General features: G+C 34.8%; 4 protein-coding genes and 1 non-coding gene across 7 annotated transcripts; 1 reads left to right on the top strand and 4 right to left on the bottom strand.

Moving 5' to 3' along the window:
• Positions 1 to 624: 624 nt before the first annotated feature.
• Positions 625 to 2,341, bottom strand: LOC121802128 (translationally-controlled tumor protein homolog). Its single transcript, XM_042201705.1, has 5 exons — positions 2,202 to 2,341; positions 1,605 to 1,678; positions 1,377 to 1,505; positions 1,137 to 1,294; positions 625 to 900 (listed from the first exon to the last, which is right to left on the bottom strand). Exons 1-5 carry the CDS (start codon positions 2,227 to 2,229, stop codon positions 783 to 785), a joined length of 507 nt encoding a protein of 168 aa, XP_042057639.1. The 5' UTR covers positions 2,230 to 2,341; the 3' UTR covers positions 625 to 782.
• A 483-nt stretch (positions 2,342 to 2,824) lies between these two features.
• TRNAL-AAG lies at positions 2,825 to 2,905 on the bottom strand. The gene has a single exon. It is a non-coding gene; the product is annotated as a tRNA-Leu (tRNA).
• Positions 2,906 to 3,069: 164 nt separating this feature from the next.
• On the bottom strand, positions 3,070 to 5,739 carry LOC121805788 (L10-interacting MYB domain-containing protein-like). 3 transcript variants are annotated; one of them, XM_042205790.1, is made up of 4 exons: positions 5,599 to 5,739; positions 4,406 to 4,462; positions 3,911 to 4,252; positions 3,070 to 3,836 (listed from the first exon to the last, which is right to left on the bottom strand). In XM_042205790.1, the coding sequence occupies exons 3-4, from the start codon at positions 4,250 to 4,252 to the stop codon at positions 3,264 to 3,266; spliced, it is 915 nt and encodes a 304-aa protein (XP_042061724.1). In that variant the 5' UTR covers positions 4,406 to 4,462; positions 5,599 to 5,739; the 3' UTR covers positions 3,070 to 3,263. The 3 variants fall into 3 exon arrangements, with proteins under 3 accessions (XP_042061724.1, XP_042061723.1, XP_042061725.1); XM_042205789.1 differs by having other exon boundaries at positions 4,406 to 4,485; positions 5,599 to 5,737; XM_042205791.1 differs by having other exon boundaries at positions 3,926 to 4,252; positions 4,406 to 4,485; positions 5,599 to 5,737.
• A 1,063-nt stretch (positions 5,740 to 6,802) lies between these two features.
• On the top strand, positions 6,803 to 9,902 carry LOC121805606 (endoglucanase 10-like). The gene is made up of 6 exons (XM_042205526.1): positions 6,803 to 7,221; positions 7,653 to 7,936; positions 8,294 to 8,731; positions 8,815 to 8,962; positions 9,081 to 9,247; positions 9,397 to 9,902. The coding sequence occupies exons 1-6, from the start codon at positions 7,008 to 7,010 to the stop codon at positions 9,727 to 9,729; spliced, it is 1,584 nt and encodes a 527-aa protein (XP_042061460.1). The 5' UTR covers positions 6,803 to 7,007; the 3' UTR covers positions 9,730 to 9,902.
• Positions 9,903 to 11,329: 1,427 nt separating this feature from the next.
• On the bottom strand, positions 11,330 to 13,373 carry LOC121802134 (cytokinin riboside 5'-monophosphate phosphoribohydrolase LOG1-like). The gene is made up of 7 exons (XM_042201713.1): positions 13,138 to 13,373; positions 12,910 to 13,007; positions 12,812 to 12,842; positions 12,616 to 12,715; positions 12,288 to 12,358; positions 11,966 to 12,109; positions 11,330 to 11,718 (listed from the first exon to the last, which is right to left on the bottom strand). Exons 1-7 carry the CDS (start codon positions 13,249 to 13,251, stop codon positions 11,623 to 11,625), a joined length of 654 nt encoding a protein of 217 aa, XP_042057647.1. The 5' UTR covers positions 13,252 to 13,373; the 3' UTR covers positions 11,330 to 11,622.
• Positions 13,374 to 13,665: the final 292 nt, after the last annotated feature.

Raw genomic sequence — 13,665 nt, 5'->3', positions numbered from 1 at the left:
AACATAATAAAATGCAGTCAAAAACAGATTACCAGGACTACTAGCTTTAATAATTAATTTAGTTAGAACAATTTTGATCAATTAATTTCAACATCTCGAGAGTGATTGACAGTTGTCTGACCTACTGATGATGGTGGCTTCAAGTTTCTGTTTGGCGATAAATGACAGAGCCCAAGTTTATTACTTCGCCAAATATATGTCTTTGTGTACAAGTATGTTTGATGTGTGTCGTATTGAAGAACATAATTATACAATTTACTTAATATAAATCCTTCTACACCCAACATAAAAATAATGGAGTACAACTAGTTCCGAGTTTTAATTTACAATTGATAAAATATAAAAAAAAAAATTGAATATTGTTAATAGGGTTACCAAAATTAGAGGATAAATTAATTTTTGTGAACAGTCCAGGATGATAAAACAAGAATATTGGCTGTAGGAAAAAATAAAAATTAACTAATTCAAGTCTTATGAATCACAATCAAAAGATGGTACTAAACCTTTTAGCTACAAAGAAAAACATAGATGCCTGCAGACATTGAAGAAAATCAAACATGTGATCTTTGCTTTCATTCTAAATAATTAGTACGTCCTAATTAATATGATCAAACTCATAAGAAATTAACATTAAACCAAAATATAAGCAATAAATTAGGTCAAAAATGCAATTACATAACGAAAATTTGAAGTCAATCCTGACGAACACAAATAATGTCTTAAAGAGTACTATAATAGATAACACGAGAAACGCTCGGGCAAGTGACTAGTTTTCCAGACACTCAACACTTGATTTCCTTCAAGCCATGGGCAAAGTACAAAAATGTTGGATCAGTCGCACCTTCCTTGTAGTAAGCAAACACCAACGAGCTATCATCGGCCATGCTCTCCCCGACAAAACTATGATAACAGAAAATGTAAACAAACTCATCATTCTATTTCAATTGCAAATGCTACAATTTCATCATAAACATAGAAGATCTACAAGGTAAATCAGAAAATAACAATATTTTGCTTCTTCAAAGGAGATCATGCATTTATGAATAAATACATAGATGTAAACATGAACCAAAATCCCAACAGTCAACATAATTTACAACTATAAGGATGGTAAAATAGAGAGATATGATTCTTACAATTGGAGATCTTTGAGTTTAGAAACAAGATATTTGGTTGCTCCCTCGATGGACTTCTTAAACTCCTCTTGCTTCTCCGCATCAAGCTTGGGAGTCAAAGTCTTGATATACTTCTTGATATATCCAATAAACTGCTTCTTGTCAAACGGAGGTTGCTCCTATAAAAGAATAGGCTCAAACCATGAACATCAAAAATCACATTTTTGACACGATTAACACATAAAACTACACGGAGCAAACCTGCAGCCTGAATGTGTCGACAATGTCAACCACTTTCACAGCTTGGTCATCAACTCCTTCATCTTCCCCTCCACCTTCAGCCGAAGGGTTAGCTCCAATGTCGACATCAACTGCACCCATAACTACCCACTGTCGTAACAGAAAATTCAGACAGATGAGAAACAGAATAAACTTGCATACAGTCACAAATAATGACATTACGTCGACGGACAAAATGCAAATTCTAACCTTTCCGGCAACTTCCCACAGAGCTCCATTCTCGATTTCAGTGTAGGGGAAAGAGTCAGAGAGGAGTTCATCACCTACAAACAACCATAAGTATTTCTTAGAGCAACTAAATATCCACATCAAATCCATCACTCACCCAACTAACAAACAAAAAATAAAAAAAATATACTTATGAACTTCAAGAGCAATCCAAATAAATCTTAATTACAGTATTTATCATATTCAAAATCCAAAATATCATAACTAATTCACTAAACTAAAGGCAACATCATAATTCATATTCCAATTAAACCCTAACCAATATAATAAGAATGACAAAATACTAAACCTTGGCAACAATAAATAAATCTGCAGCGGAAAAGGTCTAATTTTTATCAAAACCTTAATCACAAATCACAAACCACAAACCAGCCTCTAAAAACAAAATTCAATTAGATCAGAATCATAACACTACAGATCAAGCACCTGCCAACAAAACCAAATTAAATAAATAATCAAAACCTAGTAATAGAAAAGGATACAACTCACAAACAGATCTACACACAATTATTAAAACCATTAAATTGGAAACAAATTAACCCAAAAATAGCAATTTACCGGTGAGCAGATCTTGATAAACCAACATGATTGCAGAATTTCAGCTCTCAATCAATCGAGGGAGTAAAGAGAGAGAACTGAAAGGGGGAGCCTTTATTTAGTAAAGGGCGTTTATATAGTGAGGGTTTTGGTCATTCGGGTTTTCCCTTATTTACGTTTGAATCCTTTTAAGTTTTCATATTTACACAATTAAATATTTCCATTAAGTATATTTAGATTCACATCTCAAATTACAAAACAATACATTAATTATTTTTATGGTAATATCCTTGTCGGTTTATATTTTGACAATACATATGAATTACTACTTTATTTGCGACTACAATTATTTCATATTTTCGCAAAGAGTTTACACAATACGCAACCATATATTTATATATTAGTATTTCATTGCATATATGTAATATTTAAAAAATGTACAATGTTGACACTTTCTTGGATGGTCGAGATTATGTGCAATGTTGTTTTCTATATTAATTTCAATGTAAATCGAATAAATTGATGTAAATATCAACATTAGCCAATAGTGTTTGAAATAAAATAAAGTTTTAGAATGCAAGAGGGATGTGAAATATGAAACTTGTAATCAAATAAAGTTTTAATTTAAAAAAAAATAAAAAATATGTTGAGAGTGGGATTTGAACCCACGCCCTTTCGGACCAGAACCTTAATCTGGCGCCTTAGACCAACTCGGCCATCTCAACTTTGATGTTTTGAAAGATACTTTTTTATTTCTTTTCGTAATTGTATAAAATACTCCACCAAATTAATTACAGTTTAAAATTCCAATTAAATTTCTTTTTTTAGTATAGTTCAAAAACTGTGAATTAGATTTTCTTGCAGCATACTGTTGGAAATATCTCTATCATTAAATGTAAATACTAAATGATTGAACATTGATAAACATAAGCGCAATTCGAGTACAAACTAAGGGCTATATACACCTGAGCATGTTAAGCAATCCCATTCCTATACACTGCTACAAGGGATCAAAAGATCTGTGTACTTTTACAAGCAAAAGAGATACTGCACCTTAGTCAAAAAGACGAATCGAACCAGAACTCAATAGCTAAATGGAGCACATTTTCCCTGCAACCATGTTAGTCGAAGGTAGTTGTTCTGCAGAGAAAGGAACAACTCCCTGAAATTAGGATTCTCAAACACATCCAAGGCCGCAAAGTAAAGTTTGTCATGAATTCCTTCGATCTTGTCCAGCGCTTTTATGCAGTCAGTGATGGTGAATCTTTCATCCATTTGAGGCTTTGTGGCTGTTCGAAGCCTAGAGGACTCGATCATATCTAAGAAGGTTGTAGCCATAGTGTCAATTAGCCCGTGACTTTGATCAGAGATGGATCCAACTTTGGAAGTACACTTTCTCTTTTTGTCAGCCATGCTCTTGCTAACGTTTTGGGGCGAAGATCCATTTCCTAGCATAGATTTCGACTTGGGTGGAGTTTTAGGACTTGGGTTTGCACCTTCCGAACTAAACTGCTCAATTCCAGCTGACTTGTTCAATCCTCCGTAGTGGCTTGATTGGGCGTATTTTCCATCCACGCCTGAATCTGCAAATATTGTGCATAGCTGCTCGTAAATAGGGCATTCCTTTGTCTTCGCTGGTTCCATCTTTGCTTGTGCCTGCACGCAAGTTGGGATTTATCAAACAAGATTTATTTGAGAACTTCAAAATCATCTTGATTCTTGATACATACAGATAAGAGAGATACCCCGATATCTTCCCACATCTCAAAACCTGCGTAGCAGGGATCTGGCATTGTATCCTTCTGCGTATACATGGATTGGAAACTATGATAACGAGTACGTAGAACATTAAGATGCTTTCTTAATTGTTTGTTATTAAAACTGAGACCGGTCTGTCTATTAAATTCCTCGCGGATCTGAGTCCATGTTTTCTTGTCGAAAATATTGTTTGGTCTCTTTCCCTGTCGAATCTGTTCCACAACTATGTCTGCGAAAATTTTATCAAGAGCAGGTGTCCATCTCGTCCTCAATCGTTCTCGCTTGGTTTGTTGCTCGTTAGATTCACCATCCATCTGTAGCATCAGACAGGCATAACATCAGAAAAATATTTTCGGCAAGGTATGAAAACCATTTGAAGAAGACAACCAAACTTTCATCTGGCACTACTCAACACCAGACTAAGGATCATCAATATGTTTTCAGTTGAATGCAAGAGACGAGCTTACCTTGGTTAGTTCCTCACCCCAGATTTCACCAATGTAATTGAAATGTTGGCTGTTCCTCTGCAAGTGTGTCCCACATCACACTGTCTCAGTTAAGTAGAATTTACACCTTAGACTGGGTTGCTTCATCAATCAATAATTTTTCAAATGCAAGGAAAACAAATCATTCTTTGAGGAAACAAAATTAGGCTCGGTGAGTAAGCAATTGTGCCACATGCTCATTTCATGTCTTGATAAGGTCAAATTAAGTTCAGATATACTAAAACCATCATAACGACATGCCAAGTTCCAGTACGATGAGTTTTTAAACTGAGGAACATAGTGGCCATTGGCCAATACCGCTATTACAGACTGGAACCAATAATCAGCTTAAGGAAAAGGAGAATTCATATTTCACTGCTTACTACATTATGAACTATTTTCCGAATGTGCCGCATCTCCAATCTCAGCTTCTCAAACAGTTTGAAAAATACTCTAATGGACTCATATTGATCACTATCTACTTTTTAAAATTCCACACTGATAAAACTTAATACTATTACAAAATTGCTCCTCTTAAAGTTCTCCATCTTAGAAAGCAACAAACATGATAAATGAATTCACTAGTTCTCGACAATGCACCAAGTCCGTTTTACTTCTAAAACTTGCATAGATGAGCACGGGATGAGAAATAACAGGACGATGAGGACGAGGACTCAGGGACAGTAGGAGAAGCCACTGTAATTATAATCACACCAAATACAGCTGCTGCTTACTAATCTATGATAACTGACCAATTCACCTAAGTGCCCTAAATCTACGAGGAAAGGGAAAATGAATACTGATCAAATTCAGCTGCTGCTTCCTAATCAACACTCGTAGATACTTCGAGAAAAGGTACTAGCATGGTCACACTATTTCATCACAAAAACAAACAAGTTGATTCACACACAAGCAAGCGACAAGCCTCATTACAGACAATCGCCATTGAATATTAACAATTTAACGCCGGAAATCAGAAAGCGAGTAAATCCGAAATTGCTTTGCAACCATAAACCCTAAATCACAGACCCTTCCGCGATTCATTCAAATTAGAGAAATCCATCTTCTCCCACCAAATTCCAAACCTTTGAAAATCGCTTACAGTTAAAAAAAATAAAAAATAAACGCCATTCAGCTGAAAATGGACACGAAGGTATGGCGGGAAGAAAACCTACCTGATCGGAATAAATAATCGGAGAGCGAGACTATTCAGAATCAGACCATAGCATCAATTTTCAAGCATTGGGATTTGAGTGAGAGCAATTTCTTCACATTTCATTAACTCTACTGTGCTTTCATACGACATTAATTTTAAAGGGCCAAATTAATCTTTAACAATGAAAAATAAAATTTAAACAACTTTTCTTGAAATGGTGTCTAAAGATTTTTTTTATTTACTTTCATTTCCTAGTTTTAAATAAAAATGGATGTATGCCGATATATTTTTGCAGGAAAATTACCAGAAATATCAACAAATTTGGTAAATATTTAGGTTGTCCTGTAATTTTAAAAAGTAAATAGAAAAAAAAAACATAAAATTCAAATTTGATAGTAATTAGGAGTATCTAATGAAAAAAATGATCGTCTAAGTAAAATACATTGTTGCTATAATTCAATCAAACAAGATTATTTTCGATATATATAATTGGATGATATAGTTTATCTAATCAGTCCACAAATAATTTCAAATAGTCATAACATATGTAATGGTATAATAAAAGGAATTTGATATTGATAATTGTAAATAAATTTTCAAAATTGCAAACATACTTGAATTTGATTAAATTTCATGATTTCTTTTGAGACAATTAAGTTTAAGTTATTATTTATTTTCTATTCAATTTATTATAAAGAGGAGCGGTGTAATATTATTTTTGTTAAGAAGAAGGTTATTAGTATGATAAAGTGTGAAATGAGAATTAAGTTTGCATCTACTAATAAATATCATTTGTAATGTAACAATTGGCTTTTATAGAAAGTACTCTGACGAAGGAGTATAATTTAAATTTATGAAAATTATCATTTATTGTCATATTTAAAATTCATAATTCTATTTAATATTAATAAATTATCATTTATTGTTGACAAAGGTTACAATTACATGACAAATACTACTATACATGAAAGAAAACCGACACATATCCAAATGCAATCTCAATCATATGGCTAATCACATAATCAAGGTTGGTGTAAATTAACTTATCATGGTTTCGAGAAAATTAATAAACTTATCAGTATAAGTTTATAATGCAATATGTTTCCCAATTTTTCGTTACAAATTTATCGAAAGAAATGATAAAAAAAAATGTAGGAATATTAACATGTTTAACTACTGCGAGTGTCGGTTGAAACAATTTGCCTAACCCATCCAAAGATTTCGTTTTCATACACACAAGATTCTACCTTTACTGTTCTTCAAAATATTCCTCTAAAAATTACTTGTGCATACGCATTTTCATTTCCCTCGTTTATCAAATATTTGCTGAATTTTAGAGATTTCAAGAACTTGGGTCTTGTCAATATCTAATCTTTTGCAGTCGGGAAGACATACATTTCTCATCTCTCTCTCTCTCTCTGGAAGAAAATGGGGGAGAAGAGTAGTTCGAAAGGTTGGTGCAGTTGGTTTATAGCCTTCATAGTTTTGGATGTTGTGGCTTTGGCTGTTTTCTTCACTGTTAGATCCAAGATTCACAAATCTGACTCTGGACCTGCCCCTGTTCCTGGCCCTCCCGGCGCCATTGACAAGAAATATGCTGATGCTCTCAAGGTTGCAACCCAGTTTCTCGACATACAAAAATGTACACTCTCTCTCTCTCTCTCTCTCTCTCTCTGCCTTTTTATGATTTCTTGTTGGAAAAATGATAGTGGTTTTAGCTCCTTATTAGTTACTTCTGTGTCGAAATAAAGTAATAAGGTTGGAATAATTTGATTAATATGCTCAAGAAAAGATAACTGGGGAGGGAATTGGGAAATGATTAGTTTCTAGAGATATTAGGTTAATTTAAGTTATGAAGTTTCAAGGCTGGAGAGTGATTAAATTTGGACTAATTTGATTTATATGCTATAGAAAAGATAATGCTGTAACTGGATGTGGAAGTGGAATAGTTTCTTAAGATTTGAGGTTATCCTTTCTGAAGAGTGGAGAAAGATGAAATTTGGACTAATTTTGTTTGAATGCTAAAGCAAAAATAATGCTGGAGTTTTTGAGTTTTCTTGTTGAATTCTGAAGCTGGAAAGCTGGAGGATAATCGGATTAATTGGAGGGGGGATTCGGCTTTGGATGACGGGAGTGAGGCAAAATTGGATCTTTCCAAGGGAATGTATGATGCCGGTGATCATATGAAGTTTGGATTTCCCATGGCTTTCACTGCCACAGTGTTGTCGTGGTCTATCCTCGAGTATGGCGACCAAATGAAGGCTGTAGATCAGTTGGAGCCCGTCCAAGGCTCTCTTAAGTGGATCACGGACTTTCTCGTTAACGCTCATCCTACTGATAATGTGTTATACATTCAGGTGAATCGCCTTTTTTCCTGCTTTGCATAGTTCATCCTATGTTTACTAGAGTAATGCTGTTGCTTCATTGCTTTAGATGCTTTTGCATAGTTTATCTTGCAGTATTTTCCTTCTCATAGTGCAGTGTTTTCACTATAAATAGCTGTCTTTTCTCATGTATTTATATCCAAAAATGTTATCGAAAAGTCTCTGGCTTGTCAGCGCCCTCAAATGTAGTTGTGTGGTGTCGAGTTGGCTAGCCAATTTTGTGTGTTGTTCTTGCTTTCGCGATTGTTTTGTGCTTTACTCGTGACACATAGCGCATTACGACTTTGAAACACCTATGTACCATTTCTTGATATTGAAATGGTTTGGAAGGTGGGGAGCCCTAAAGCGGACCATAGTTGTTGGGAGAGACCCGAGGACATGAAAGAGGCAAGGCCTCTCACGCAGGTGAACACGTCCGCTCCAGGAACCGATGTTGCTGCAGAAACAGCAGCTGCTCTAGCATCAGCATCTCTGGTATTCAGGAGCAGCGATTCTGCGTACTCAGCCACACTTCTCAAGCATGCTAAACAATTATTTACTTTCGCGGACAAATACAGAGGGTCGTATAGTGTCAGCATTCCCGAAGTGCAAACATTCTACAACTCCACTGGCTATGGTGATGAGCTCTTGTGGGCAGCAAGTTGGCTCTTTCATGCAACACGGGATCGATCATACATGGAATACCTGACTGGAAAGAATGGCCAAGATTTCGCTGATTGGGGCAGCCCAACGTGGTTTAGCTGGGACAACAAGCTAGCGGGAGCTCAGGTACGTTTCATCTCAGCTTTCCGATTTCTCATTTCAATAGGCTTTATTGAAGGTCCAAAAAGTAATGAAGCACCATACCGCAGGTTTTGCTGTCTCGAGTCTCCTTCTTCGGATCAAAGGACGTCTCCAATTCCAACGTCCTCGACAACGACAAGTATAGAGAGTCGGCAGAAGCAGTCATGTGTGGTTTATTACCCAAATCGCCAACTGCTACCACTAGCAGAACACACAGTAATCTTCCTTCTGATCATATGCTTGTTTTTGTTCTTGAACTCGTTTCATCGATGAGTCTCGAGCAAATACAAACTTGTGTGAGCTTATAATGTTAAATTCAATCTTATCTATGCAGGTGGATTAGTATGGATAAGTGAATGGAACGCCTTACAGCATCCCGTCGCCTCAGCTTTTCTTGCGGTCATATACAGCGATTACATGCTCTCGTCCCGAACAGCAAAATTGTCTTGTAACGGAAGAGATTTCAGGCCGTCAGATCTGCGAAAGTTCGCAATCTCTCAGGTACAACATATCAGTATTATGTATATATACATATCAGCACTAACTAAATCAAATGGATGTTAATAGTTCTTAGTTATTAGTATTTGAGATATGACTGTTATTTGCTTACAACTCTCTCTCACTCTATACATATATATTGATATTTTCAGGCAGATTTTGTATTGGGAAACAACCCTATGAAAATGAGTTATCTTGTGGGCTATGGCGATAGGTATCCCCAATATGTCCATCACAGAGGAGCCTCGATTCCGACTGATGCAACGACCGGTTGCAAGGACGGTTTCAAATGGCTCGAGTCGGAACAGCCAAACCCTAACGTTGCGATGGGGGCGCTAGTCGGTGGGCCATTTCTCAACGAGTCATTCGTGGATTCAAGAAACAACTCGATGCAAACTGAACCGAGCACCTACAACAGTGCAGTTATAGTTGGCCTCCTCTCAGCTCTGGTGACTACATCGTCCGTCACTCAATCTTTCACGTAAGAAAACCGTTCGTTCGCTTGCTGCACCATTTCATGCTTAGATTTTTTTTTTTATATTTAGAGTGCTTCTTAGGGAATGTGCTTTATGTGCATATCTATCCATCTTGAGTGTAAATTTTGTAGTAAATGCTTGAACTTGTTTCTATATATATGTATTTGCTTACATGGATGCCAGTTGATTGCATATCTGGTCGATCTGATGACGATCCACCTTGTTAAGGTCAAATCCGAACACGACCTATTAAGGGAACTCTTCATTTGAATACAAATTTGATCTACTACATTCAAACTCAAACACCATCCGCACGCTACACGAATATATAGTGACACGATCTTATCTGTGTTGACACAAGATAATGACTTGAACTAGCGGGGCCTTGCTGAATTGATGATCAAGGCAGGGTGGAAAGAATATGACATGTGAAAAGTGAAAGAATAAAAACATAACCATAAATCAGATAATCTCCGTCCCTTTGTAGCTGAGTCGTATTCCCTTTTACAGTAAAAAGCACCAACTTTTCTTCTCTCTTATTTTACTCTCTCTTACTTTATTCTCTCTTCATCTCTTTATCTTTTTCCTTTCTTACTTTATTCTTCCTTCACTTAACTCACTTTTAACACAATTTCTTAAATCTCGTACCGAAAAGAAACATCTCTACTACATAGGGACGGAAGGAGTATTATTCTTATTGGATCAATTTGATAAGGAAATGAAAACAATAAATATTATTATGTCAAAAATTATCGGCAGCAGTCAAAAGTATCCATATAGTGTTGTCAACCCACCCAACCTCCAACACCATTTAAGACATACATATGTGGTGGTAACCATGCGTGGCATCAACTACATAATTAAATTAAATTATTACATGAGTATGAAACAAAGTGGAGAGCCTACTTGCTAATCAACACTCTATTTCAGTTCTTATCTATAACTTCAACATCACTTTCTGTCGACAATACTTCTCTCTCAGGGATTGACCAATATAAAGTTTAAATTGCTCCTTAGTTTTAGTATTTATCTTTCTTAGTTTGAACTTTGAATCCTTTGTTCACATATAAAAGTTAGGATGAAATTGATCAAATTAGTAATACTCCCCCCCCCCCCCAAAGTGTTTTTTTTTTCATTTGTTCCATAACCAAAATTAGTCTCTACTTATATATGATATGTTTTCCTTTCTAATAAGATAAGTCTCATTTTCCAATGAATTACTAGAGAAAAAAATTTGGTACGAACAAGTACAAATAAAGAAAGACAACTTAATTGCGAGACAAATTAGAATTTGAATCATACTAACGTGCGCTGCAACTGTGCAAGACTTATTGGTTTTCTCCCATAGGCCACAGCATTCTTAATTATGAAACTATAAGATAAAATAATAAATGTGAATACTTTTAAAGCATGAAGAAGATTGATTGGTTAATGCATTAATTGGATTAGAGCGACAATATTAATCTTGTTGTGTCCCTTATGTCGCGCTAATGCCCTATTACTTTCCTCCAACTTTTTGGTATTATTTTGATTTGATTTATTTCATTATTTTGGTGTGATAATATGTATGCAATGTAGCAACACATGCATTCCCTGTGCACACACATCATAGTATCTAATGATAATTTATTTGATTTAAAATAATACACCTTGCTAAAGTACACAATAAACATCTTCTAACAAATTTAATTGAGACTATCACTTTAAAAAAAAGGATCAAACAAAGGAAACAATGCAACACTAGGCACAAAACAATGGAATTAAAATTCCACTAAATTTAATCAATGGAGTATTAAACTATGTAAATCCCTAGGCCTAGCTAATCATGTGATGTTGCATGTGTGTCAAAATTAAATATGTACTTTGCCTAATTAAATAAATTAACACTTAATAAATTCCAAGTCAACGAGCAATATCTGATCTTGTGGTATAGCCCAATTGTTGTTCCATTTCCCAACTAAGCTTTGGTGTATCCTCGTTATGTCTTGGAACATAATCCTGCATTTTAAATACCAATTTATTAATTACAGACAAGAAAACGTGCAACACCAACCACAAAATAATACTCCACACTCATCTAAAATCCTTCGGAACCATGATCATCGATGTAATATAGTATATTTATCATTTTATCTTGTACATATCGACTCTAGTTCAATCCAATATAATTTATATTTTTAATAAAATATTTATTTTCTCACCCACATAAATTTGTTTTATAGTTGATGCATGGGGTGTGTTGTACCTCGAGCTTGGACATTAGTTCATGGGCAGTTTGGGCAGACACAATGATATGACGGGCAGATGGTGCAATGAAACCTTCGTCCACAGCTTTGTCTATGAACGACAACAGTGAGTTGTAGTACCCATCGACATTGAGCAAACCTACCTGTAAATTATAATTTATACCATTTCATATTAGAATTATGTCGTTGATATTTCTATTTATCCTTTTTGACAAAGATGAAAAAAAATTCATTTTTCTAGCAAAATTTACACGTTGAATTATAATTTGTCATAAATAACTACAAATACTGAATAAAATGGTGAGAAATTATAATAAATACCGGTTTGTCGTGAATTCCAAGTTGAGCCCAAGTTATGACTTCCAACAATTCTTCCAATGTACCATAGCCACCTTCATCCACAATTAATATTTAAATAATATTAACCACATAATTTAGCACCAACCACATATTTTGGTCCATATGTAGTATACGCGAAATTTAAAAATAAATCAGAAATAAAATTATGTTTGGATTTTATTCGCAATTATGTCAGATGAAAATATCTGGTGGCCTGCGTATGATGTTTTTCAATTGGTTTTCAAAATTGTGGAGCAAATCAAAATTTCTATCTAATTTCATAATTTTTCTAACAATATAATATATGTACCAGGTAGGGCTATAAAAGCATCAGCTTGTCTAGCCATCTCAGCCTTCCTTTGATGCATACCAGAAACAGCTCTTACTTCTCCCACTGGCTCTCCTGTTATCTGATATCCCCATTTATTCAAGATTAACTAATTAGATGCCATTTTACTATATAATATATATATATATAAAAAAGTACTACTATAAAACATGGTTACCTCTCTAGGCATCAGAGTTTTGGGAATCACCCTGTTGAAAAAACAAAATACTATAAATAAATAAATAAATAAAAGAATAAAAATAATCTGAATATTACCCCAACACGTGGCGGCCGCCATTATACACAGCTTGAGAAATCAAACCCATCAATCCTATGCTTCCACCTCCATACACCAAGTCTATGTTCCTCTCAACCTTTTACACAATTTCTTTTATTAGAAAAGGACTCTAATGGTGATCAGCTTATAGTACTACATATATTTTGAAAAACTACAAAATAACGATGAAATAAATAAATATGAAAAAGGGTTTTAAAATTAATTACCATTTCTTTTCCAAGCTGAACAGCTGCAAGCTGGTAGCTAGGCTTCTTACCAGGACTGCTTCCACAGAAAACACAAATTCTGTTGAATCTTGATGCCTTTGTGTTCTTTTCCATTGCAATAATTCAAACTTAAATTTTTTTTTGGTGTGAAAAAAGATTGAAGTTAATACTATGAGTTTTGTGGAATGATGAATGGTTTAGGAAGGAAGGAATGAGGAGATTGCATAGGAATATTGGGAAGCAATTGGTCCCTTTTTATATCCAATTCCTATCCACCTCTACACTCATGTCTCACTACTTTTTATTATTATTTTACTTTGGATTAAATAAAACTATATTATTTGCCAATTTGGTGTCGTTTTCAGCCTAAAGTCCGCAGGAAATTAACAAACGGGCCTATGTTTTTCTTTTTTTTTTTCCTTTTTTCCTAAGTTTTGAATTTTTTTTTTTTGGTTTGATGCAGTGCAAGTGTGCAATCCCATGTGTTATCATCTAAACTACCTATCGTGTAACAGTGTTTTATTTCCT

The sequence above is a fragment of the Salvia splendens genome, chromosome 5 (genome assembly GCF_004379255.2).
Source record: "Salvia splendens isolate huo1 chromosome 5, SspV2, whole genome shotgun sequence".
Taxonomy (NCBI): domain Eukaryota; kingdom Viridiplantae; phylum Streptophyta; class Magnoliopsida; order Lamiales; family Lamiaceae; genus Salvia; species Salvia splendens.
Note: the sequence above shows the minus strand (reverse complement) of the source record. Positions and strands in the feature narration are given on the sequence as shown.